The sequence below is a fragment of the Myotis myotis genome, unplaced genomic scaffold (assembly GCF_014108235.1).
Source record: "Myotis myotis isolate mMyoMyo1 unplaced genomic scaffold, mMyoMyo1.p scaffold_m19_p_7, whole genome shotgun sequence".
Lineage (NCBI taxonomy): Eukaryota > Metazoa > Chordata > Mammalia > Chiroptera > Vespertilionidae > Myotis > Myotis myotis.
This window is the reverse complement of record NW_023416379.1, coordinates 91067044-91093325: the sequence shown is the minus strand read 5'-3', so window position 1 is coordinate 91093325 and position 26282 is coordinate 91067044. Positions and strand designations below refer to the sequence as shown.

Genomic DNA, 26282 nt, shown 5'->3' with positions numbered 1-26282 from the left:
TTCCTGCTTTGGTCCTTCTGTAGGTTTTGGCATTTAAAGTCTCTGGTGAGTTATACTGTGTGAACACGCCTTGCTGCTTGGTCTTCCAGCAATTAGAACAGTGGTTCTCAACCCTGTTTCAGTTTTTGTCCTTCCCTGGGTACTTATAAAAAAATACTGATGGTATCACATTAAAATTATGAACTTCTATTCATCAAAAGACACCAATAGGAGAGTAAAGACAAGCTCAGAGTGGAAGATATTTGCTACACATAACTGATGAAGGACTTATAATTGGATATTTACAGGACTCCAAATTGTTAAGAAAAAGAAAGATAACCCAGTTTTTTAAATGGACAGGAGCCAGGCACTTCACAAAATATTGTATCCAAATGTTCAACATCCATCAAAAGTTGTTGGGCCTCGCCCTAACCAGTTTGGCTCAGTGGATAGAGCGTCGGCCTGCGGAGTGAAGGGTTCCAGGTTCGATTCCGGTCAAGGGCATGTTCCTTGGTTGTGGGCACATCCCCAGTAGGGGGTGTGCAAGAGGCAGCTGATCGATGTTTCTCTCTCATCGATGTTTCTAACTCTCTATCCCTCTCCCTTCCTCTGTAAAAAAAAAAAAAAAAAAAGTTGTTCAGCCTCATTCATGATCAGGGAAATGCAAATTAAAACCAGGATCGACTAGCACTACACACCCACCAGAGCGGCTAAAATTAATACTGAATGTGCCAGGTATTGATTGGCAAGGGTGTGGAGCAAAAGTTGTCTGGGTAGAAGTGTAAGTTGGTACAACTATTTTGGAAAATTATTTGGCATTATTTATTAAAGTTGCACTTATATATACCCTGTGACAGTATATTTAGTCACAGGGAACAGGGAAATACCCCAGATGTCCATCAACAGCATAATGGAGTAATAAACTATGGAATATTCTTACAATGAAACACTATACTGTAATGAATGTGAATGAACTGCTACTATATCCAACAACACAGATAAATCTTACAGACATAGAATGGAGTGAAAGAAGACAGACACCAAAGAATATATATTATGTAATGGCATTTATTTAATGTCAAAACCAGCAAAATTAATTTGTGATGTTACGCCAGTCTAGCAGTCACCTGATGGGGGTAGAAGGAGACTTAGTGACTAGAGAAGACAAAAGGATGATTCTGGGATGCTGATAAATGTGGGTTAGGGTATTTTTGTTTGTTTTTTAACTTTGTGGTAGTTACACTGAGATGTTCACATTGTGGTTAGTCATCTAGTTGTACATTTCTTATTTGTGCACTTTTATGTTTCAGTGAAGCATTAGAAATATTGACTGATACATACCAATTAGAATTGCTGAAATAAAACAATGCCAAGTGCTGGTGAACATGGAATCGTAAGCATTGCATGTGTGAATACAAAATGGTACTGTCACTTTGAAAAATAGTCTGGCAGTTTCCTGCAGCTAAACATACACTTACCAGTGATTCTGCTTCTTGGTATTTACCCTAAATTAATGAAAACTTAATGTTCTCAAAGAAACGTGTGTGTGAATGTTTGTAGTAGCTTTGTTTAATTATCAAAAACGGGGAAAACAACTAGGGAATGGATAAACAAACTTGTACACCCATGTCTGGAATACTAGTCAGCAATAAAAAATACCCAACTATTGTTAATGCAACAACATTGGCAAGTCTCAAAGTGATTGTGCTAAGTGAAAGAAGCCAGACTCAAAAAGGATACATACAGTGTGATTCCATTTATACAACATTCTGGAAAAGGTAGGGCAGAAAACAGATGAGTAGTTGAATAGGAGTTGGGGAGGGGTCGCCTGGAAAGGGGCACTATGACTTGACCCAATTATAGACTATGTATTTGTATATAAACTGATGCCCGGTTCTAGCCTCAGACTGTTAACTCAGTCTGAGGGTGAGACTCAGGTATTGCTATTTGTTTCAGACATTTCCAGGTGATTTCACTGAATAGTCAGGGTTGAGAATCACTGAGCTACATAAATCATCTGGAAAACTCCAGAGAACATTGCCTTTTGACTTTGGGTTTCACTCGCCAACAACTGACTAAAAACACTGGGCAGAGGTTGAGCATCAGGTGAAGTGATTATTGTATAGGGGTGTGTGCTATCCCACCTTTTCCCACTGATGGCAAAGAGACATTAGGCAGGCTTTTGTTGTTGTTGTTATCACTTTGCTGCTACTGACATTGTTCAAACTGGTGATTATGAAAACCTACATTAAGAAAGGCTTGGCCCTAGCCGGTTTGGCTCAGTGGATAGAGTGTCGGCCTGCGGACTGAAAGGTCCCGGGTTCGATTCCGGCCAAGGGCACATGCCCGGGTTGCGGGCTTGGTCCCCAGTGGGGGCCATGCAGAGGGAAACCGATCAATTATTCTCTCTCATCATTGATGTTTCTATCTCTTCCTCCCTCTCCCTTCCTCTCTTAGATCAATAAACAAATATATTTTTTTAAAAAAAGAAAGGCTTGAACAGAGTTATTTTATTTAAACCATTGTATTTGAGGTTATATTCTGGGCAGTATTGATTGTTCTTATATAGCTATGGTATTTTCATCCTTTTCTATTGTCACCTTGTGAACAGACCTGACTCAGGGCTGTGGTCCCAATTATACCACTAGGTGTCACCAGGAAGTGATGAATGGGTAAATATAGAAGGATCTGAGGATAAAATGTGATGGGGAAATGTGAGAACTTATTTTCCAGGCCTAAAGGGCTCTGAAGGAGGCAATTTAATGCAGAGGATCTAGTGGAAGGCTGCAATATTGTCTTGAAAGTTTTCCCCAGCTTTTTAGCGACTCCCTGTTCTCTCTAGTTTGGGGCTGCTTCTGTGACCTTCATTCTTTATTTAATCTTATCTTTGCCTTTGAGGTTTTTCTTAAATGTCTATACCTTGGCATTAGGTAGCGTTCTGTGTCACACTACTTTTCCTGAAACCTTTTTCCTAAGTATAATCTATTTTGATATAAAATTTTTTTAATTGCCCTAACCGGTTTGGTTCAGTGGATAGAGCATCTGCCTGCGGACTGAAAGGTCCCAGGTTCGATTCTGGTCAAGGGCATGTACCTTGGTTGCGGGCACATCCCCAGTAGGAGGTGTGCAGGAGGCAGCTGTTTGATGTTTCTCTCTCATCGATGTTTCTAATTCTCTATCCCTCTCCCTTCCTCTCTGCAAAAAATCAATAAAAAAATAAAATATATATATAAAACTTTTTTAATTTAAATTATTTATTGTTGAAAGTATTACATATGTCTCCTTTTTCCCCCATTGACCTCTCCCCAGCCACTCCTGCCCTCCTGATATAAAGCTTTTAAAATAAATTCTTCTACCTCCATCCCCCTCCTGTGTTATTTTCTCATGTATTGTCAGCAGAACTCATCAGTCCTCATTCATAGTTTCTCAGGCTGAATATGAATAGAAAGGTTGGGAGAAGGTTAGCCAGATAAGCCAGGTTAGACCCCAGGCAGTGGGTGAAAGCCGGTCTTTCTGTATATATGTATCTATAGCTGTGCTCTGCTTTCTTGCCCTCTTTCTGCTTGAGCCAAATGATATAAAGCCAGAAATAAGGGCCTAATACCAGAACAGAGCTGAGATCCAATCTCTATTGCCTTTCATCTTCTGTACCTTGTGGTTAAGCCCTCACCTCTCATATTTGGGTTAAACAGGTAATTGTTGTAGCTAAAAGTAGGTAACTGTAGTTATCAACACAAACATAAATCTTAGTACCAATTCAGCTGTGAGCTTCATCTCTGGCCTGTCCCCCAAAGTTAAGTCCTTGATCTGGGTTAAAGTGCCCACTTGTTTATTTAAACTCTAAATTCTTCATTACCATTAGGCATCTCTTAGCTAACCCAGCTTCACATAATATCCCATTGCATTTATAGGCTGTGCTTTTATGTGCCCTTGTGTTTTGCTTTCTACTATCAGCTGCTAAACATTTTCATGTCTTCCAATTTTGCACTTCGTATATTTACCTTGCAAGATACTGAGCATAGAATGGAAGTGATTGTTGATAAATCAAGCCAGATCAAAATAATAGTAGAGAGCACTTATATAATGCTTACCATGTGCCAGACACTTTTCTAAGTATATTACATATGTTATCTCATTAAATCCACACAAACACCATGAGGGAGAGACTATTATTATTTTCTGTTTTATAGATGTGGTAACTGAGGCTTAGAGAGGTTAAGAAACTTGCCCAAGTCCCACAGTTGTTAAGTGATGGAGCCAGATCACAAACTTAGGCATTCTGACTCCAGGGTCCATGCTCTTAACTCTGAACTCTGATTTAGTTACAACCATAAAGCATTTATATGTGAGTCACTGTGCTAAATGTTTTACATATATTTTCTGATTTATTCCTCACAGGAATCATATGAGGTAGGTACTATACCAGCCCTATATTACAGACAAAACTGTTGAAGTAAATTGCCAAAGGCCGTGCAGCTAATAAGCCCAGTAGGTTAAGAGCCCAAATCTGTCTGAGTCCAGAGCTCCAGCTCTTCACCACTATGCCCCTGGACCTCTCGTGCTATTAAGTGGGTCAGATCTCACCTGCGGTTTGACCCCAGGACAAGTGTTGGCACTCTTTTTTTTTATTTATGTGTCCTGGAAAGTGCTCTGCTCACTCACCAGTGTGTTCAGGGGGCACATGCAGAGACGGCGCTTGCTGGGCTTTCCTGGTCAAGACTTTCCTTTTGAGCTTTATCATTAGATGCCACTTTCTTTACTAATAGCCGATTTTTCAGTCCTGGGTCAATAGGAGCTATTACATTTCCGTTTCTTTCAATGCTACTGCATTTATTTGAGTAATTCATCCACCGGTAGTAAGGGGATTCCCGCCTGTTACACAGGCTGTTCTCTATGGAGGCATGAATGTGAAATACAGGTAAAAAGCCAGAGTCCTGTGTGAAGAATGCTGTTTCTAAGGACGGTAGTTTATGAACCTTTCTTTTCTATTTGTTCTCAAGGGTTTTCCTTCTGAAAAGGCTGAAGGTTTTGTAGCAGCAGGGGAGACATTCCATTAAGAGGAGGAAAATCGTGAAGCTTATTTTGTCTTTCTTTCCCTTTTCCCAGAGTCTGAATGGCGTTTGGCTGAACAGAGTACGTCTAGAGCCTTTAGAGGTCTATTCTCTCCATACGGGAGACCGCGTTCAGCTTGGGGTGCCTCTGGAAAATAAGGAGAGTGCAGAGTATGAATATGAAGTTACTGAAGAAGACTGGGAGAAGATGTGTCCATATCTTGCCCCAATGAATGATCAGATATTGGGGAAAAACAAGGGCTTGAGAACGAAAAGGAAATGTAGTTTGGATGAATTAGAGGGTCCTGAAGCTGAAGGCCCCTCACACTTGAAATTCAAAATGAATAAAGTTTCTAGTGAACCTGGTCAGCCACTGAGGTCACGTGGGAAAGGTGAACTGGCCAGTGGACCCTCTGAACATTTGGAACCTCAGCTGACTTCTCTTGAGCCAAGTGAGAACGTCTCAGGGGCTCATGTTTTCTCTGGCCCCACCAAAGTCCTGGCGCTGCATCATCACAAGCGGAAAGCCTCAAACCAGTCAGTATCTCAGAGCCGCTTAGAGCTGTTCAAGGTGACCATGTCTAGGATTCTGAAGCTCAAAACACAGATGCAGGAAAAGCAAGTAGCTGTTCTGAATGAGAAAAAGCAGACCCAAAAAGGGGACTCAAAGAATATTGTGCAAATGGAGCAGGAACTGCAGGACTTACAGTCGCAGCTTTGTGCAGAGCAGGCCCAGCAGGAGGCCAGAGTGGAGCAGCTAGAGAAGACTTTCGAGGAAGAGCAGCACTATCTCCAGGTACCACACAGGAGGGAAGGGCAAGGGTGCCTCTCAGGGTGGGCAGGCCTTTGTGAGCCTCTGGATCAGGGACCTAATGCTGAGCGCCAGGGACAGGAGATGGAATGGGAACAGAAAACTTTGAGGTAAGAGAAGGGGGTGAGTCAGAGGTTAAGGCTTCAGTATGATGATCAGGTCAAGAACCAGAGTTGGGTACCAAGATGGGGTAAGGTGACTAGCAGAGCCAGCTCCAGGTTGTAACTGATCTCGGGATGTAAAGATGAGGCATTTCAGAACTAAGGTAAATTCAGGGGATTGGATGAAGGTCAAGATGCCACAAAACCACAGTACTCTCCATTTAAACCAATAGTTGTCCTCATGAGTTTTGGGGTTGTTTTTTTTTATCTGTGATCAAAGCCAAGTCAGTCCCAAGGCAGGTATAGGCCAGCTGGTTACTCTGCCCTTGATGTACCTGTTAGCTTGTTAGCTCTGTACCGAACCTAGGAAGTGGGAGGCAAAAAATGCTTTCTCTCCATCCTGAGCAGCCAGCGTGGGAGGAAACAGGTCCACCATGATGCAGTTGTTGGGTTGAGTGATAAGCCACCTTCCACAGTGCCTTTAGCAAGAAGGTAAAATAAAGACTCTCTCAGCTGTGTCAAGATAAGGCCAAATGTGTCATCCCCGAGTCATTTTCTGAGATGACAAGCTGTTGCAAAAGGCTTCTAGGCTAGAGCTGGTCCTTGCTCAAAAATCAGTTCCACAGGTTTATTCCCACCTACTTGCTCAGGTAATATTAAATGTCAAGAATTCCCCACTGTTGACTAGAACTAAGACAGACCAGTGAGGATTGCTGTGACTATGCTTTTATCTTGTGTTTACTTTGTTCAGGGCAAGGAACAACCAGCAGTGTTCTCTTATTTCTGACCAATTTATCAGTTTCATTCCAATCTCTTGTCCCCTGGAACTGGTAGATTAGCTGAGGCCATGGATTAACTACATCTTTCCAGGGGACACACTGCTATGTGTACCTTTTTGCTTCCCTTTTGCATCCTGGACTAAGTTCTTGAAATTGACAGAGGGAGGTTTATCTTTACACTAGAGGCCCAGTGCACGAATTCGTGCACAGGTGGGGTCCAGCCGGCCTGCCCCAATTGGGGCCAATTGGGGCCGCCCCGTGGAAAGGAGCTGCAGGAGGTTGGCTGGCCAGCCTCGACCCCATCGGGGTGGGGGTGGCCGGTAGGAAAGGCTGCGGGAGGTTGACCAGCTGGCCCCACCCCAATCAGGGTGTGGAGGGCCGATTGGGGGCAGGGCTGGCCGGGGGGAGGGGCCATGGGAGGTTGGCCGGCTGGCCCCTCCCCGATTGGGCCCGTTGGCTGGCCGCAGTGCACGTCATAGCGACTGGTCATTCCCGTCGCTTAGCTTTTATATATATAGATATGTGCTATATGCCGCCATTCCTGCAGCAGAACTCTCTTTAAGGGCTAATGTGTTCAGGAATGAGAGTGACTATTAATATTTGTGGCTGCTCTGGGCATGCTTGAAGGAATAGCTGTAAAATCTTTTTCCACACCAAAATGGTAATGAAAAGCCAAAAGGACTGGTTAAGAAATTTTCTCAAGGTATGAGAAGCTCACATATAAATGGCTCATAGTATCTAGTCCAGCCGTGGGCAAACTACGGCCCACGGGCCAGATCTGGCCCATTTGAAATGAATAAAACTAAAAAAAAAAAAAGACCGTACCCTTTTATGTAATGATGTTTACTTTGAATTTATATTAGTTCACACAAACACTCCATCCATGCTTTTGTTCCGGCCCTCCGGTCCAGTTTAAGAACCCATTGTGGCCCTCAAGTCAAAAAGTTTGCCCACCCTTGATCTAGTCCTTTATTTATTGGGTTGGATTTCCCTTTGTCACAAGCCCTAGGGATTTATTCTACCCGACTACTTGTTCAGAAGTTTGTTTAACCCTTCCTGCTTCACACCAATGCTTTTTTTTTTTTAAGCACATGTGTTGCCTGGTACTCTGCTTGGGTTCAAATGGTTATAAAGATGCTTAATAAATGTGTCATACCTATAAAATAATCATAACAGTTTTAAGTCAGTATATTTAAATTAGAGAATAATTTCAAGTTGGCATATTAGATGGATAGATAATTCTTTAAGGAGGGAATGGCCCAGAGGTTCTGTGGAATGTGCTGGTCATAGGGTAATGATGATGTGGAGGGCACCCTGTCCAGGGGGTGACGGAGGAAATACAGCCTAAGTTCAGGCAAGCCTGGAAGTAGCAGAGACTCAGTGTGAGAGATGGAGGTGCCCAGAATCAAAGGGAGGAACCTATGAGTGCCGGCCTGGGGATGGTGCTTAGAGAGTTGGCAACTCAGAACCTTTCAGTTAACATCCTTTGGGGAGTCACCACATTTGTGGGAAATTAATCCAGAGTATTTTCTCCAGAACAGCCTGAGTGGTGGCTTACAAGTGACAGCCCTGAGGCGAGCAGTATTTAAGCAGTTAACTCTTCTTAGATCCCTTGCTGCCAACAGCTTGAGTAAAATGGGAAATTTTCCACCTGCTTCCTGTCCCCTGTTGCTTCCAGATGCTCGTGCTAGCTGGTCTGCTCTGCTTGTTGCTGGATTTTGTTGCTTGTTTCCCTCTCTGCCAGGAAACCTTCCATTTGGTTTTTGGTTTTGCAGGGTTTGGAGAAAGAGCAAGGAGAAGAGGACCTGAAGCAACAGCTGGCCCAGGCTCTGCAGGAGGTAACTTAGCTCTTGCCATTGTGGGCTGTGGAGTGGGGGCAGCCAGGCTTCACATGGCCACTGGCTGCCTCTGCTGCTTAGCGCACACCTCTGCAGCACCTGCAGTCTAGATAGAGCAGGTGACAGCTGCTCACACCATCAGGTCGGAGACTGGAGCCTCACAGACATGCCAGACCTCAGCATGGAAACTCACATCTTCATCTGAGCAGAAGCTGCTCTGGTGAAGACGGAATGGAGCCTGTAGCTCCATTAGGAGGCTCTGGGGAAGTGCTGCACCTCCAGAAAGGTGAGGGCAGCAGAGGGGAATCGTGAGCCATGCCTTCGCCACCACCAAGGCCTGCAAGGCCTCCATTCAGTCATGGATCCCAAGCTGAAGCTGTCCAGAACCCATTCAAGAATGTTCCAATTAAGCATTTTAGGTCAGGTCGAGAATGTGCAGTTTAACAGTCAGCAAAACATACTGATTTACTGAAAAGGCAGGGCTCACAGGAGCAAAATTCTCCTAAAAGATAGCTTGTAATTTATTTTATTTAACTTGACTACTTTTCTCATCTGATTATTTTTATAAATTTTTTTTTTGCATCTTTAAAACCTGCTTTGTCTTCTATCCTTTATGGGTTAAAATGAGTAGTTTGATGCAAGTTTAGTCGGGTTAGTGGATGGTTCGTCTCCTTGAGAAAAGTGAGTGATCACATTAGACTTTGTTTAGGATAATTGATCCTTACAGCTCTTTTATTGCACACCTACCTCCAACCTTCTTGCAGTGCTAACAGTCACATGCTATTAAAAGCTTGGGAGGTGCCTGCCTTGATTCCTTGAGAGATGCACAAACAGCTTTGGGAAGAACTACGTGAAAATTCAATTTGTTTGGAATTTTATTTTCTAAGTTTGTTTATTTTCTAGGGTGAGAAGGTAGGCATGCTTTCCATGTAGAGCATTATTAAATTAATATTCAGATACTGTTTTGAAATTGATTGGAAAAGAGTAAGGTTCTGCTGCTTGGAAGTCTCTGAGGGATCACTGCATACTCCACACCCCCAACTCCTCACCCTCTCCTGAGACGGAGGAAAACACTATCATTCAGCATGAGGTGCCGGCCCAGTCTCCACTCATTAGCCTCAAATGGGATACTTCTAGGTCATGGCTTTGCGCCAGCATGCCTGGGGGACATAGCTCTCTCTCAACTGAAACATGTTGGTTCTTCTGAAACTGTTCTTTTTCATTTACCAGATGATTATAACAACTGGGTTTACAACTTTTCTGAATGCTTTCTTACCTGTTGTTTTATTATTAACACCGATATGAGAGAGGTACCGGTTTTCCCATTTTGTAGATGAGAGGGTTACAGCACATCTAATTAGTGGTCAAAATGAATGAATACCCAGGCCTTCTGAAGTAACTGTTTTTCTCAGGAGATCACACATTTTAAAGTTTCTTTCTTGAGTAGTATCTTTTTAGAAGTACTTACCTTTACTCCACCTTCTTTTTAAAAAGGATGTGAGGAACGATTTAAAGTATAAGCTACACTTAAGCACAGGACGTTCAGAAATCAGGTTTCATAGAAGTGGATCCTCTTGGCACCCATCCAGGCAGGTAGCCCCCATGAACAAGCTGTTAGCTCTTGGGCTGCCGGGTTCCGGAAAATGAGGGCAGGGTTTAGGCGGGACTGTCTTGTGCGGGAGTCGTGTGTGATATGTAGAATAAGTAGGTTAAAGGCCTTTTTTATTTCAATGGAAATGAAATCCCCGAATCCCATCTCTCCCTGATTATTTCTTAAAAGCTCACTCCCAGTGCTGGGTAGCCTCAGAGTTACTTATTAGTTCTTTTCTTTCTTTTTTTTTTTTTTTTATTATTAGTTAAGGTATTACAAATGTGTCCTCATCCCCCCCATTAACCCCCAACCTCCCCCACACACACAAACTCATGCTCCCATCCCCCTGTTGTCCATGTCCATTGGTTTGGCTTATATACATGCATACAAGTCCTTTGGTTGATCTCTTCCCCTTACCCCCGCCCTCCCCTACTTTCCTTCTGGGGATTGATAGCCTGATCGCTGTTTCTCAGTCTTTGGGTCTGTCCCTTTTCATCAGTCTATGTTGTTCTCTATAATCCACAAATGAGTGAGATCATGTGGTATTTATCTTTCTCTGACTGGCTTATTTCACTTAGCATAATGCTCTCCAGTTCCATCCATGCTGTTGCAAAAGGCAAGAGTTCCTCTTTTTTTACCGCAGCATAGTATTCCATTGTGTATATGTACCACAGTTTTCTAATCCACTCATCTGCTGATGGGCACTTAGGCTGTTTCCAAATCTTAGCTATGGTGAATTGTGCTGCTATGAACATAGGGGTGCATATATCCTTTCTGATTGGCGTTTCTGGTTTCTTGGGATATATTCCTAGTAGTGGGATCACTGGGTCAAATGGGAGTTCCATTTTTAGTCTTCTGAGGTAGCTCCATAGCTATTTATTAGTTCTTGAGCGTTGGTTTTTAGAATCACTCGGGCGGCTTTTATAAAAACGCACATTCTGGGCCCCCAGCAACACCTGCAGAATCAGACTCCCTGCAAGGCAGTTCCTCAGTTGATCTGGACAGCCATGGAGGCTGGGCTATTTCCAGAGGGATTAATAGGTTTCATGGCCTCCCTCCCTGTTTGCTCCCTTCCCCCAAAAAAGCAGCAGGTAAGTGTCCTGAAGGAACAAAGGCATAAATTTGAAATTGCCAGTCCATTGATCCCTTGAACTAACGCCAATGACCGGGGGGAGGCGGGGGGGGGCCTGGGGGGCGGGGGGCGGTGTGGAGGTGTGTGTGGCTAAAAGGAGGGATGCCGTGAAGCTCGTCTTGAGTGTGTATCTGCTATGTTTGTGCAGCATCAGGCTCTAATGGAAGAGCTAAACCGCAGCAAGAAGGACTTTGAAGCAATCATTCAAGCCAAGAACAAAGAATTGGAGCAGACCAAGGTACTAGAAAGAAGATGAAGGTTTAGAATTTGGTTAGTACATGCAACTCAGCATTTTCAACCGTGCAAGGGTTGCTATGGTGAATGGTGAGAGAAGAGAGTATGTGGCTTTTCCCAGCCTCAGGGGAAATAATCTGTAAAATTACTCAGGCCTATAGAAGGGTCTGCCTATAAGACAACATCTGTTTCCTTCCCTCGTTCAGAAGCGAAATGCTACGGATAAGACACACTTGCTGCAGTCTAATCCATTGTCTAGGGTAGATGCTCCCTCAGTGTGTCCCACTGACACAGGCTAAGGGGTGCTGAAGTCAAAGTTAAAAGGAGTTCGTCCTCATGCATTTATGTAATTATTTCCCACATCAAATCAGTAGAACTTGTAAGTTAGGTGTTACTAACTCAAGTGCCCACCGAGATCAGACTGGTAATGGAAGTGAGTAGTGTCCTGTGAGGACGAGGCGCACGGGAAAGGAGCCTTTGCCCCACCTCCCCCCTAAGAGCAGCTCTGCTGCAGCCAGTTGTTGCCATCCAGAAATGCGAGCCCAGTGTTGTCAGATCTCAGTTTTTCACACAAGAGGGAAATCCAAATGTTCACATAAAATATCCCAATTTTCAAACATTGGCAGTAAGTTCAGTTTTTTTGTTTTGTTTTTTAATGGCCAAACTAAACCAATCTGTAGGCTGGATCCAGTCCACAGGCCACCAGTTTGTAGCCTCTGACCCCGAATTACTGCCTGAGCCCGGCTGCATCTCACAGCTGCCCCTCCTCACAGACAGCCCTGGAGCAGAGCACAGAAGGAGGAGATTCTCGTCACTTGGACTCATGGCCTTATCCTCTGTTAGTCACAGAGTACCTTCTTTCCCAGCCTCCAAGAAACCAACCATCTTTTTAAACCCAGCAATTCATAGTGTTCAGGGAACTTGACTCCAGTTAGAAATGGGCCCAGACCTTCTTCCCTGTCATAAGCAGTCTTGCTTTGATTAGAAGAGAAAATAAAAGATGAAAAATGAGCCTGGCCAGTGTAATTCAGTGGTTGAGTGTCAACCTGTGAACCAAAAGGTCACGGTTCGATTCCCCATTGGGGCACATGTCCAGGTTAGGGGCTCCATCCCCAGTACGTGGTGTGCAGGAGGCAGTCGATTGATAATGTTTCTCTCTCGATGTTTCTATCTCCTTCTCCCTTCCTCTCTCTGAAATCAGTAAAAAATATATATATTTTTTTTTTAAAAAGATGACAAATGAATCAATTATATTCCCTAAATATCACTTCCTCTCTCAGAGGCTCCTGATACTTTCTTTTTGGGGGATGAGGTGCCAACTTAAATAAATGACTGCTTCAAGGGCACACGCCTAGGATGCTCCCTAAAAAGATTGTCCACAGCGGGTTGACCTCTTGGGGAAAGCACAGGGAAACTGCACTGCAGGCCTTGTAGGAGTGGCCTGACACCCTTCCAGCCTCCAGGAAACATAGAGATCATCCCTATTTTATAGAAGAGGCAGCGATACAGAGCACAAGGGACCTTATACACTAATGCAAACTTCCTGCCTCTGTGGACTGTTCTTTAACTCTTCTGTTTTGTCCAGTGAGTTTTCAGTTTGGGGGATAATTTTATATTATATCCCCTCTGAACTGCAGTTCACTGTGGGATTCTGAATGCCTCCTTCTGGCCTTGGGTGTTGGTGGGGTTAGTATACTGCCTTCAGTTCTTCTCATTTGGTTAATTTAGGGAAGGAGACAGAAACTACAATACAAATACTGAAAAATCGGAAAGAGGAAAGAAAGGAAGACAGCACCCCCTATTAGAAACCAGTTCTGAGAAACAGTACCCCCTGGGAAATGCTTTATTCTCTGTGTTGCTCCACCAGAATGAATTTTTAATTTAGAATCCTTCTGGATCCTATTCCAGATGATTAGCCCTGCTCCCTGTCCTGTTTTGCATTCTCGTTGGTCCTCCCGAATGACGGGTGGGGTTGGTTGTGTCTTTGCAGGAAGAGAAGGAGAAGGTGCAAGCACAGAAGGAGGAAGTTCTTAGCCACATGAATGACGTGCTAGAGAACGAACTACAGTGTATTATCTGTTCAGAATACTTTATTGAGGTAATTATGAACAGTGGCTCCCGCGCGCCTGCCCCTCTCCCGACTCTGGGAGCTCAGCGGCACAGGCTGCTGCTGCTGTAGGGAAACATTGGGAAGAGCTTTTTCTTGCGGGAACTTCCTGTAGCTATCTGACTGCAAAGTGATGTCTAGAGGTGGCCACTTCTCATTTATTCTTGTAGTCTTCTTTAACTTTCCTGTCCCTTTTCCTGTTTCATTTGCTCTTGAGTATTTACTTGATATAATCAATATTTTTAGCTGCAAAACAGCCTTTCTCTCTGTTGTTGGGGAGAAAACAGAGCCATATGGCATTAGTTTTTGAAGAATCAGAATAAAGCTGCTCAATAAAGCTTCTCCTCACCATGAATGGGCGCCGTACTGAGAGTGGGCGTGCAGCACAGCCTTTAAACAGGGCGGTCATGTCATTGATGTGTGGGCACTGGGAATTCAGCACATGTGGAATATGTCTCAGGGACTCTGAGGCCTTGTGAAAAAGGAACAGCTCTCTCCTACGTTATCATTAGTTACCTGTCATATTTTTGCAGACTCTTATTTTTGAAAATTGTACCATTTGTGACCAGTTCATCTTATGCCACAAGTTTAAATTCGAGTTGTTAAATGACAGTGCTTTTCAGCTTCCTTTACAGAGGAAGTCACATACTGGCCCTGCTTCCTTTTTTCTGGTGGTCTTTATGAGGTTGAGTCTACCAGCCTCCTAAAAACTCTCTCCTGAGCAGACCTGTTTCTTTGCTCTGGATCCACTTTGACTTCAGGTCATAAATTTCCCCATAATTTCTAGTCATTTGATTTGGTTTATAGACTCTACCAGGGGAAGACAGGAAAGGGGGCTTGGAACAGGGGCTGGGTTAGCCAAGCTGGGGCTTCTGCACAGACAACCAGACGGACATCATGGCCTGTGTTTTGTGTACTGCATATTGCCTGACCTTTTCTACTGGTCACCTCTTAAAGTCAGTGTTGGAAAGAGGTTTCCTTTTAATCAGGCAGGTTTTTAGTGCTGTTTATAAGAATTTACCTCCTATAGTATACAGATTGTCTCCTAGTTGGCTTTTGGGCCAACTTGGCATTTGAAACATACATTATTTCTGTGTCATTTTCCACTGCCATCCTAAAAGGAGGATGAAGACTTTTGAGCCTCGGAAAAGTTGTGTCTTAGGAAACGTACATAAACAGGAGCAATGAAGATAATGCTTTATATTCTTGGGAATGAAAGCACGGCGGAGATGGGACCACTGGTCTCAGCGAAACCCCTCAAATGACAGGGCCCCTCTGCTTCCTCCCTCTTCACAGGCTCATTCACTCAGGGTCAGGCACTGGCAGGGAGCCCATTACAGTTTTTCTATTTTCCCCTTTTTCTTCAGCCTTTTTAGTTGCCTTTACGTGTATTTTACTTTTTTGGTTTCTTTTGAATAGAGAGGAGGAGGACTACCATCCTATATGCTGAATTTTCTGTATGTACTCCCCTTTCTATATTAAAATTGAGGTTCTAATTCCCCATTAGCAAGACACACATTTGTTTTCCATAAGAGAATTAGTGATGTGCTTGTACCAAACATTCACACGCTTACTAGTTCTTCCTGTGTCCAATGACATTTGTTTGCAAGGCAGCTAACCCATGTTGGCAGTGGCCTAAGTTGGTGGAACAAGACAGACAAATCAGCCACCTGGGGCCTGAGTCTATGAATTTAACTTTGAGAAAGAAAATAAATCATCTAACTTGAAGCTTAAAATTTCCCATCCCCTGCCCTGTCGGGGCACATGCCCTGGTTGTGGGCTCAGTTCCCAATAGAAGGCAGCCTATCGATGTTGATGTCTCTCTCTCCCTCTCCCTTCCTTCCTCTATAAAATCAATAAAAACATACTTTAAAAAATTTTCCAGCCCCCAAAATGGTTCTGGTACCTTTTGTAAGCTCTCTAGAAAAGATTGTGGTTGAAAATCCACTTGGTCTTGCTTAGCTTTGAGATCACACCGACCCTGGGAAAGTAAACCTGACAGTTCTGATGTGTGTTCACATTCCCATTGCAGGCTGTCACCTTGAACTGTGCCCACAGTTTCTGCTCCTATTGTATCAATGAATGGATGAAGAGGAAGGTAGAATGTCCCATTTGTCGGAAGGACATCAAGTCCAAAACCCCCTCCCTGGTTCTGGACAATTGCATTAGTAAAATGGTAGATAATCTGAGTTCGGAAGTAAAAGAACGACGAACTGACTTAATTAAGAGACGAAAAGGTGAGTGATGATGTACAAGAAGGTGAGTGCCCTCAATGAAGGACTTACAACTGGTTGGGGAAGAGAGTTAGATGAAGAAGATGTGGAAGAAAGGGAGAAAAGTAAAAGGAGTTAAAGATAATGTTTGAGAAAGAGTTGAAGTAGCATTAACTCCCTTACTTGAGCAGCGGGAAGGGGGAGACTTAGTGTATGTGCCTTGGTTGTTGGGGTAAGAGAAGATGTGATTAGAAACACGTGGTCAGTCAGTTTGCTGTTTTGATCACTAGATGGTGCTGTTGTTCAAGACAGTTTAGTTCTGTCCAGGTGTTGTAAACCCTTGGGTTGGGTATACAGTCAATTATAAATTGGATGTGTACAAGTCAGAGATTCACAACTTGAATGCCTGAAGGAAACACATATACAGGTTCTCTCTGCGATAGTCACAGCTTAATTACACAAATTGGGCATAATGTTAAACCAGAGGCAGGTAAGTTTAATCCTGCCATGTTAATGGGGGTGCTAATATGTTTACCAACAAGTCTCCCAGTTGGAGGGAATTTGGATAAAGGGAATGGGGAAGCGGTGGGTGAATCTCCCTAACGAACCATGCTTCCATTGTGAACTCCTCTCATTTAACAAATGACCTCATCACCCCTGCTGCCTGCTCTGCTGAGGGTTGCAAGAGCTGCTCTGCTTAAGGCTTGAACGGCCTTTGGCGAAAGGACATGTCCCGGGGCAAAGCACAAGGGACTTAATGGATGAGAAGGTTGGTTATCCTGCCGTGATGAGTGCACAGAAGCGCGGCGGACTTGATTATCACTAAGTCCCTTTAATAATCAGTGTAGCACTGCCTTGTGAGAAAGCTGCAGAGCCAAAGTGCTGTGATAGCAATCGGCTGCACATAAAGACCTATCAGAGAAGAGCCAGAAACTTGCTGCCATTCCAGGTGCTTCCCACCACCTGGCCATGGTAACCCCTATTCACATGTGCCTTCGGATGTACCTTCCCCTAAGTTCAGAGAAGCTGAAGGCTTAAAAGCCACACAGCTAGCAATAGGGTCTTCGCCCATTGCTTCCTTTCTCCCAGCCCTCCCGCAGGGAGCAGCCACTTTGAGTTGGGCCAGGAATCTGATGCTGATTTTGGAGCAGCTGTGGCATGAGACGCCCTCAGGTGGTCAGCTACAGCAGAGGCAGTCACAGGCCTGGGGGTGCTGAACAGGAGTGTTGTTGAGCCTGTTACACTCAGGGAAGATATTCTGACCTGCGCCCCATTTTAAGCCCCCAGAAGTTGTTTTTTACCTCCCAGGAGCCATTGATTCTGGCAGAATCCCATCGTTCCTCCTCTGCACCTCCCTCCTTCCACAGCAGGCACAGGAGCACTGTACTACGGGCCAGGATGCAATGGTCCCGGAGGCACTGTCTCAGCCTCGGCACTCACGGTCGGTGGGGGAGGTGGAGAGGGACACAGGTAGCATGACAAGGTCCACAGCAGGGTACTGGGAGACTGCGGGAAGAGGCACTCACGTCGGCCTGGGCAGGCAGAGTGCGGGCGAAGCTTCACGGAAGAAGTGCCTTTTGAATGAGTTAAAGGTTCCCTAAGGGGCAGCTTTCCAAGCAGAGGACTCAGCACAAGCAGAGCACAGAGGTTTGAGAAGCATGGCTTGTTCCTAGCAGTGCCCCTCATGTCCACACCAGGTAGAATGTCTTCATGGTGCCGAGCAGCGGGTCTCCTGGGGCATTGCGAGTGCCTTCTGTTCGCTTTCCTCTTTCCTTTCGGCGGGAGCAGTGACCTGGGCACCCCGCGCTGACCAGGCTCAGCCTTTGAGCTGAAGTGTGCTGGGCCTGTCGGGGCGGGGGAGACACCCAATACTTTCTTCATCCAGCCCATTGACTAGGTTTCCTCTCGAAAGTTCAGGCTCCGTAGATGGCTTCATGCAGCACTGGAAAGGGAGAGAATACCCAACTCCCTTTTCTCTCCAAGGCTAAAGAGGGTATCTCTGCCTTTTTGGTAACACGTGGAGCTGCACCGTAAGCCAATCAGCCTCGCAGTTATCACAGTGAGCGCAGCTTTGAGGCTTCCTCTAGAGACAGGCAGAAGTTCTGAGGCCTGGTTAGGGAAACGCGCCAGAGCATCCGCAGCTGCACTGGTCTGCGGTGTGGGACTGAGCGAAGGTCTCATTTCAAATACCAACCTTCCTAGCCAACAGAAAGCTGGTGTAATCCCCAGTGCATGGAAATTTAAAAAAAGACCAAACAGGCTCTGGGAGCTAGGGTTGGCAAGCCTGTCGTTGTCGGATTGCTGACACTGGCGGGCTCTTTTCCTCCTGCAGGGGTTGCTCTCAGCACGAGTTCAGAGAGGGAGACCCGCCTCTCTGGCGGTATGGGGCTCATCCCACCTGGGCCTCCCTGGCTGGTGAAGTGTCCCATGGGAGGCGCAGTGCCTCTTGACTGACGAGCCATTGGTCCCTTGTAAACTCTGGGTGGCCAGATTATAGAGGAGAGACGGAGAATGCTAAGGTGAAGAAAGGGTGCTCTGGGGCTGAGGCAGATCAGGAGCATCAGTAAGTGCTAGCACATGAGTAATTGTAACTCACCAGGATGCTGACGGGAGGCTTGCCTGCAGGAAAGACGTTTACCCCCTGTGGAGGCTCCCCTCCCCTGTTGTTCTGTCCTCCTTCGATGTTTGTTGCTTGACAAGAGTGTTAACACCCCCACTTTTAGCTTTCCCCAGCAGTTTCTCTGGGTTGGGCTCAGAAAAGAAGAAAGCAAATTTTCTAGAAATAAAACCCTGTTGGTCCTTTAGGACAGTGATTTCCAGTCCAGGGGCTTTTTCAAACCACATTCCCCAGCTCCCTTGATACTATAATACTAGTGAAAGCGCCATGGCCTTCAGGTGTGCTGAGGTGGGGAGAGAGGTTCATGAACCACAGCTTTCCCGAATCCAGAGGTTGAGGGTCTCTAGGAAGGTCAGCCCAGGTCAGTCCTGGCCCGTTTCCTGCAGCTAGCTGAGCGCGGTCCCGGCACGGGACGCAAGAAACTGGCAGTCTCTGAAGAGAGTGCCTGCCTGCCCACTTGGAAGGCTGTCCCTGATATTGCCATCGCCCCTTGCTGAGAGAGCCCAGTGGAGGCCTGTGTGGGGATGGCAGAGTCAGAGTGTCTGGCAAGTTGACTTCATCCAGAGAGAAGACTTGTTGGCAAGGACTTTTAATGCACCCAGTCCTGCTCCTAGGCCAGTGATGGCGAACCTTTGGAGCTCGGTGTGTCAGCATTTTGAAAAACCCTAACTTAACTCTGGTGCCGTGTCACACATAGAAATTTTTTGATATTTGCAACCATAGTAAAACAAAGATTTATATATTTAATGTTTATTTTATATATTTAAATGCCATTTAACAAAGAAAAATCAACCAAAAAAATGAGTTCGTGTGTCACCTCTGACACGTGTGTCATAGGTTCACCATCACTGGTCTAAGGGACAGTAGCTCTCAGCAAGGGTAGCGTGGGGTGGGGTATCCACCTGCATGCATCCAAATAGTGTATAACACTGGACTCTACAAATTTATCTTTTACAGAATTGTCATGGGATAGAAAATTGGCAGGCTTATTTCTAGAAGTTTTTTTTTCTTTATAGTCCAAAACCACCCTCCATTTTTTGCCCCTCCTTTTATATATATTTTTCTAAATTGAGATTTTTTTTTTATTCTTCTCCTGAGGATACATTTTTATTGATTTTTAGAGAGAGAGGAACAGGGAGGGGTTGTAGAGAGGGAGAAGAAAGCCACCCAGCCAGGGCTTTCTTCTTCTTCTTTTTTTTATTGTTGACACTAATCCAGATGTCCCCACATATCCCCCTCGTCCCCCCTCTACCCAGCCCCCGCACCCCCTTCCCTCTGGCCATCACCACACTGTTGACTGTGTCTGTGGGTTATACATATATGGTTTTGGCTAATCCTTTCATCTTCTTTCATCCAACTCCCCACTCCCCTCTGACAGCTGTCAGACTGTTCCATGTATCCATGCTTGTGGTTCTATTTTGTTTGTCATTTTATTTTGTTCATTAGGTTCCACATATAAGTAACATCATATGGTATTTGTCTTTCTCTGACTGACTTGTTTCACTTAGCATAACACTCTCCAGGTCCATCCATGCTGTCTCAAAGGATAACAGATCCTTCTGTTTTTCAACTGTGTGGTATGCCATTACGTAAAAGTACTATAGCTTTTTTATCTGCTCATCTGCTGATGGGCACTTGGACTGTTTCCAGATCATGGCCATTGTAAACAGTGCTGCTATGAAGCATATATTCTTTCTGGTCAGTGTTTCAGGATTCTTAGAATATATTCCCAAAGTGGATCACTAGGTCAAAGAGCAGTTCCATTTTTAATTTTTTAAGGCAATGCCATACTGTTTTCCACAGTGGCTGCAGCAGTCTGCATTCCCACCAATAGTGCACTGGTGTTCCCTTTTCTCCACATCCTCGCCAGCACTTGTTTGTCGATATACGCTGAGTGGCCAGATTATTATGACCACCTGACATTTATAGGCAAATTAGCTATAATTTTGCGCTTAAGTTGCTAGAGAGCCAGACCATTATAAATAGGGAAGCAGGTTGTTTACCACGACAGTAGAAGTGATTTTTTTCTGAAGATATGGGTAAACAACGCAATTTAACAGCCTTTGAACAGGGAATATATTTGAACGTGAGTGGCCAGATTATTATGACCACCTGACGTTTGTAGGCAAATTAGCCGTACACTGCATCGTATGGGATATGGAAGCCAAAGGCCTGTTCGAACACCTTTGCTGTCTGCAGTTACCAAGATAAAACGTCTCCAATTCGCACAGGAACACAAGGATTGGACAGTCGAGCATTGGGGAAAAAGTCATATGGTCCGATTAATCACATTTCCAGTTGCATCATGAAGATGGCAGAGTGGAAACAGCATGAAAGCATGCACCCTACATGCATGAGTACAACCCTTCAAGCTGGTGGGGGCAGTGTTATGGTTTGGGGCATGTTTTCCTGGCATGATTTGGGCCCTTTAATTCGTGTGGAACAACGTCTGAATAACACAACATACCTAAGTATCATTGCTGACCAAGTTCATCCTATCATGCTGATGGCGTATCCCAATGGAGACGGCTTCTTCCAACAAGACAATGCGCCATGCCACGGTGCTTGTATTGTGCAGGAGTGGTTTCAAGAACATGAGGGAGACTTTACCTTGCTTAGGTGGCCCCCCCAATCACCAGATCTCAATCCAATTGCGCATTTGTGGGACAAAGTTAAAAGCCATCAGGCAGCTGGTTCCACAACCATCAAATCTCACAGAACCGGACAGTGCTATTCATCAGGCATGGTGTCAGATTCCTCGCATCACCTTTCAACATCTCGTGGAGTCAATGCCAAGAAGAATTGCCACAGTATTGAAGGCAAAAGGTGGCCCAACGAAGTACTGATGGGTGGTCATAATAATCTGGCCACTCATCATAATACATATCTCACATTCAAAGGCCATTAAATTGCGTTGTTTACCCATATGTTCAGGAAAAAAACCACTTCTACTGTCGTGGTAAACAACCTGCTTCCCTGTTTATAATGGTCTGGCCCTCTAGCAACTTCAGCGCGAAATTATAGCTAATTTGCCTACAAACGTCAGGTGGTCATAATAATCTGGCCACTCGGTGTATATACTATTAATGGTAGCCATTCTGGCAGGTGTGAGGTGACACCTCGTTGTTTTAATTTGCATTTCTCTGATGATCAGTGACTTTGAACATTTTTTTCATGTCTCAGCCATCTGTATGTCCTCTTTTGGAAAAGTGTCTATTCAGGCCATTTGCCCATTTTTTAAATTAGATTGTTTGTCTTTCTGGTGTTGAGTTGTATACGTCCTTTATATATTTTGGAGATTAACCTCTTATCAAATGTATTATTGGTGAGTATAATGGGTTCCTTTTTCATGTTGTTGATGGTTTCTTTTGCTGCCCCTCCTTTCTTCCTTCCCTTCTCCTCCTCTTTTGTCTCCTATTGGTCTTCCTTTCCTTTTCCCTTAAGTGGTGTCTCGCTCGTCGCCCTTATTGGCATCTCCGATTGCATAGTTGGGGCCTGGCCGGCTTGGCTCAGTGGTTGAGCATAGACCTATGAACCAGGAAGTCACGGTTCGATTCCATCAGAGCACACGCCCGGGTTGCAGGCTTGATCCTCAGTGTGGGGTGTGTAGGAGACAGCTGATAATGATTCTTTCTCATCATTGATGTTTCTATCTCTCTCTCCCTCTTCCTTCCTCTCTGAAATCAATAAAAATATTTTTTAAAAAAAGATTGCACAGGTGGAAGGGACAGGGCAGCATAGGAACTGTTCGCCCAGTGGCGAAGGTACTGTGATCTTAGAAGTCAGCTTCTAAGATATGAATTGGAATATATGGAGTGACCATCAGAGTCTCCGAACTCACATTTCTTGTTGACTCTAGTCCTTGAGGTTTCTGGATGGTCTCCTTCCATCGGGAGGTGAAGCCTGTTCCGACCAGTGCTCTGTGGAGGAGTGTCTTCTCTCCTTCACCGAAAGCTGCCACCTCACCGCAGGCCCTTGGACAAGCTTTCACGGCTTAGGGGATGGGCCTTCCTGGCATAATGATCCGTCGGTGCACCCCAAATGCGTGCCTGGCTGGGTTTAAGGGAACCACGCCTCGTGCTAGAGAAGAGACCAGGCTGACCTTTGCTTACCTGCCTGCAGAGTCAGGAACTCTGGTGAGCACCGCCCACCAGCACCACCACCAACACCACCACGTTGTACTGAGGGCAAGACCAGTGCTTGCTGGCCAAGGCTTGCCCACCAGCCGGAGAGAAGGGCCCAGGGGAGGAACCTGAGCACACCTAGAGCTTCAGGAGAAGTAAGTGAGCAGCTCCGGTCGGCGGGGGTCCAGCAGGAGGGGCTTCACCTCACTCGTTGCTGTTTCCACAGCAGAAGTTCCTCCTGGCCTTTTTGGTTTTGTTTTCTGTAACGATAAAACAGTTATTTTGGCTCTAAAAAGTGGATCCTCTCTTCCCGCTAACGTGCACCTTTCAATTGGCTTTTCAGACAGGCTTCCAGGAGCCTCTTATTGTGGGAGACCACTTGTGTGAATGTAGCGTCTGTCATTACCCAAGCAGCTCCTCCTGGGCCTTCCTTGGTCCCGATGCTTAACGCTGGCTGTGCCGGGTGTTTTTAGAGCACACTCCGATCAGCGGGTGTTCTAGATGCCCATGAACCCGTCAGGGACACCGTTTCCTCCTCGTCCTTCCCTCATGGAACCCCATAGGGTTAGGTCCGTCACCAGGAGGCATCTCTGCATCAGCTGCACTGTATCCTGTCCAGTGCCTGTTGCTGTGGCTCCTGTGACGTCTGGTAAGACCAGGCATGCTCCTGTTTCTGGCCCGGGCTTCTGCTTGAACAGCCTCCTGCTTTTCTACCTGGGGAGTTTGGACCTTTTTTTTTTTACTTTTGGCCCATGAAACCTGAACCAGAACCAACCCCAAAGAAACTGCTCTTCACTTCCTTCCTCTGGACCCTTCCTTTTTCTTAGTACCTACTGTCAGGTGCTGGAATGGAAGTGGGTGGGCGCTGCAGCCTGCCTGGTGGAGCAGAGCTTTCATCCAGACGCAGGGCCTGGCCGGTTGTAGTAACGCTATTAGAAGAGAGATGAATGGTGTTAGGCAGAGGCCCAGGGACAGCAGAGAAGTGAAGGGAAGTGAAAGGGGGATGGGTGTATATCACCGGTAAAGGGGCTAAGAGCAAGAAAGCAAGGGGTGCTGAGGGCGGGACGGCAGGGTGCTAGAGATCGTTGAGCATTGAGGCTGGTGGACCGTGAAGGGTCCCCTAGCCTGTCCGCAGGATTTAGACTGGGGGCCGTGGGAGAACTACAGAAGGTTTTGGGTGGAGCTGTGACTGTCCATGTTACACTTTTCTGGATAGGTTAATGGGGTGCAGTGAAGATGACACATGGGGATGGGAACAAGACCAGAGGCAGCAGCTCTGGCCCAGGATGATGGCTGGGCCAGCGAAGTAGCAGTGGGGATGCAGCGAGTGGCTGGACTTGAGCAGTGGGTCAGAGGGTGGAATCTACAGGTTTGTGGAGCTGGTTTGCTGTGAGGAACGAAGGAGCTCAGAGTTGCGGATCACTCCGGTTTCTGCCTGGCAGCGGGGCGATGATGGTGCATTTGCTGAAGTAAGGTGCAGGCTGTCAGGGAGGTGAGTTTAGTTTTAGACTAAAGTTGTTTAGACCAAAGTGAGTTGAGAGTGCCTGAGGGCATTTAAATATGTGGACCTGGAGCCCAGAAGAGTCTAGATTTGGGGATCTTGTCTGGGTGGTCAGAGCCCAGGGTCAGGTCCCGGCCCAGAGCAATGCCAGCATTGCAGGTGCGGGTGGTGGAAGAGGAGTGTGCAGGGCAGACGGTGAGTGGCCAGAGGTGGGAAAGGGGGCGTGTGGGACAGGCCATCGGAGTGGTGTGCTTTGAGCCTTCCTGACCCCACCCTTAGCCCTTATTACATTCTAGACATCTCCCTATTTATTTACTTCAAGTACTTACAATACTGAAATTGTATTTGTTAGTGTGTTCTTGCCCCTCAATTTGTAAACTGAGGACGGGTTGTATCTGTCTGTGTGTGGTCTCAGGCCTAGGAGAGTGTTCCCCAGTGAATGCACATTTACGAGTGGTCACGAGCTGAGGGGTGGGCAGTGTGACTGCGGCTGAGAAGATAAGGACGGAAAAGTGCCCTTTGGACAGAGCAGGCGTGGGGGGGACTGGCGGGTCAGCAGCCAGTTTGCAATGAGTAGAATGAGTATGGGCTAAAGTAGACAAGAGTAGGATGAACAAGTTCTTCAAAACATTTGGCTACAAGTGTGGGGAGCTACCTAGAGAAGGCCATGCTGTAAAGCTCTTTGGAAGTGGCCGCTGCATTGGGGGAGAGGGTCCCACAGGGAGGGACTAGAGGGGGAGTGTGCTTGGGGTTGCTTGGAGTGTAGGACGAACGGTAAGGAGCCCAGCTGGCTACAGTAGAGTGAGTGATGGAGGAGGGGGAAGGGGGCAGGACGTGGGGCAGGAGGCAGGTCGTGTGGGCCTGATAGGCCTTGGGAAGGCCCTTGACTTTGCTCTTACTCTGGGGGAAGTGAGGAGCGGACTTTGAGCAGAGGGATATGATCTGACCTGTTTCTCTTTGCAGGGGCTGGTCTGTGGGGAGGCCAGAGAAGGCCCATGCAGCTCGTCTTTATTTCTCTGCTCTTTCCCTCCAAAGCACAGAGATTGTTGTGAAGACTGCTGCGGGGGCCTTTGAAAGACTGCCAGGCAACGGAGCGCGGGGCGGTCTCAAGGATCCTCTGTGGACTGTCTTGGGCTGCGCCGGGCAGAGCGCGGGAGAACCACGTGGGACAAAGTCTAAGTAAGAAGTCGTCCGTCAGGAGCCTCCCATGCTGGCCAGCCCGCTGCCCCATCACCTGAAGCACCCCGTACCCACCGCCCTACGGCTTCCGGGTACTCAACAGACTCTGCCTCACTGCGTGTTGAATGGTTATGTAGTTCCGTTTGCTTTTTTAAATTTGTTGTTATTTTGTTACTGTTTTGGTGCCTCTGCTGACCTTGTTCCGGACAGCTTGAATGTACCCCCGTGGCTGCCCCTGACGCTAAGGCGGCCTCTATTTGAGAGGATGGCACCCCTCTTTGTGAAAACAAGATGTTGTTTCCTGGAAATAAAATGTAAAACTTAACAGTTGCTCAGCTGGGCTTTGGTGTATTTATCTTCCTTCCCTTACAGCTCCCAGACAGTCTCACAGGTAAACACTGGCAGCTCATAAATTGCAACCAAGAAAGTGACTGTATCAGATGATAGACTCGGTGAATGTCAGCCCAAGGAGCCGGGCCCAAGGTCATGGCCATCGCAGATGGGCTCTGGGAAGCCCTGACTGTTGTGTTTCCTTTTCCTTCCAGAGCTAGGGCCCTGCTTCCCTGGCTTTGGGACGGGGTGGCTTCCCTTCTTCAGCTGGGGTTTGGAAGTAGTTTCCAAGTCTATTTTATTGTGTCAGAAAACACGGGTAATGCTTTTATGTGTGTGCATTTAAAAAAAAGTAGAAGTCATCTCTCTCGCTACCTCCTAAGCAGAAAGAAAACTAGTTTGAAATTTGGGAGCTAGAAGCTAGGGAAAACCTGTGGTATCCTTGGTTACCAGTGATGAGAATGAGGGACAATACAGGAAGTTGTAGAGTAGTCGTTAGAAGCAAGGAGCTATTAGTATTGTGAACTGCATTATGTCAGGCTGTGATTTGCTTCTGGGTGGAGAGGGATTCTCCTTTACCGTTTTATGCCTACCTGGAGAATCGTTCTTTGTAGTTTTCATAAAGGATTGGAAGCTATTGACTGGACAATTTTTTAGGCTGGTAGGTTTTCTCCTTTGTTGAGTATACTGTGAAT

At 45.9% G+C, this 26282-nt stretch overlaps 1 protein-coding gene across 16 annotated transcripts in view; it reads left to right on the top strand.

The window, feature by feature from the left end:
• The window catches only part of RNF8 (ring finger protein 8), a 45695-nt gene extending 20108 nt beyond the window's left edge, over nt 1-25587 (top strand). For 3 of the 16 annotated variants that reach the window (XM_036316298.1, XM_036316296.1, XM_036316287.1), the window contains 6 exons: nt 5086-5826; nt 8497-8559; nt 11431-11520; nt 13507-13614; nt 15656-15860; nt 25119-25587. In XM_036316298.1, coding sequence (XP_036172191.1) covers nt 5086-5826; nt 8497-8559; nt 11431-11520; nt 13507-13614; nt 15656-15860; nt 25119-25261 — 1350 coding nt within the window. In that variant the 3' untranslated portion in view covers nt 25262-25587. Of the gene's footprint in view, nt 1-5085; nt 5827-8496; nt 8560-11430; nt 11521-13506; nt 13615-15655; nt 15883-22162; nt 22733-22920; nt 23227-25041 lie in introns of those variants that run through there. The other 13 variants (XR_004968717.1, XM_036316288.1, XM_036316290.1 and 10 more) reach the window with 13 other exon arrangements.
• Nucleotides 25588-26282: the final 695 nt, after the last annotated feature.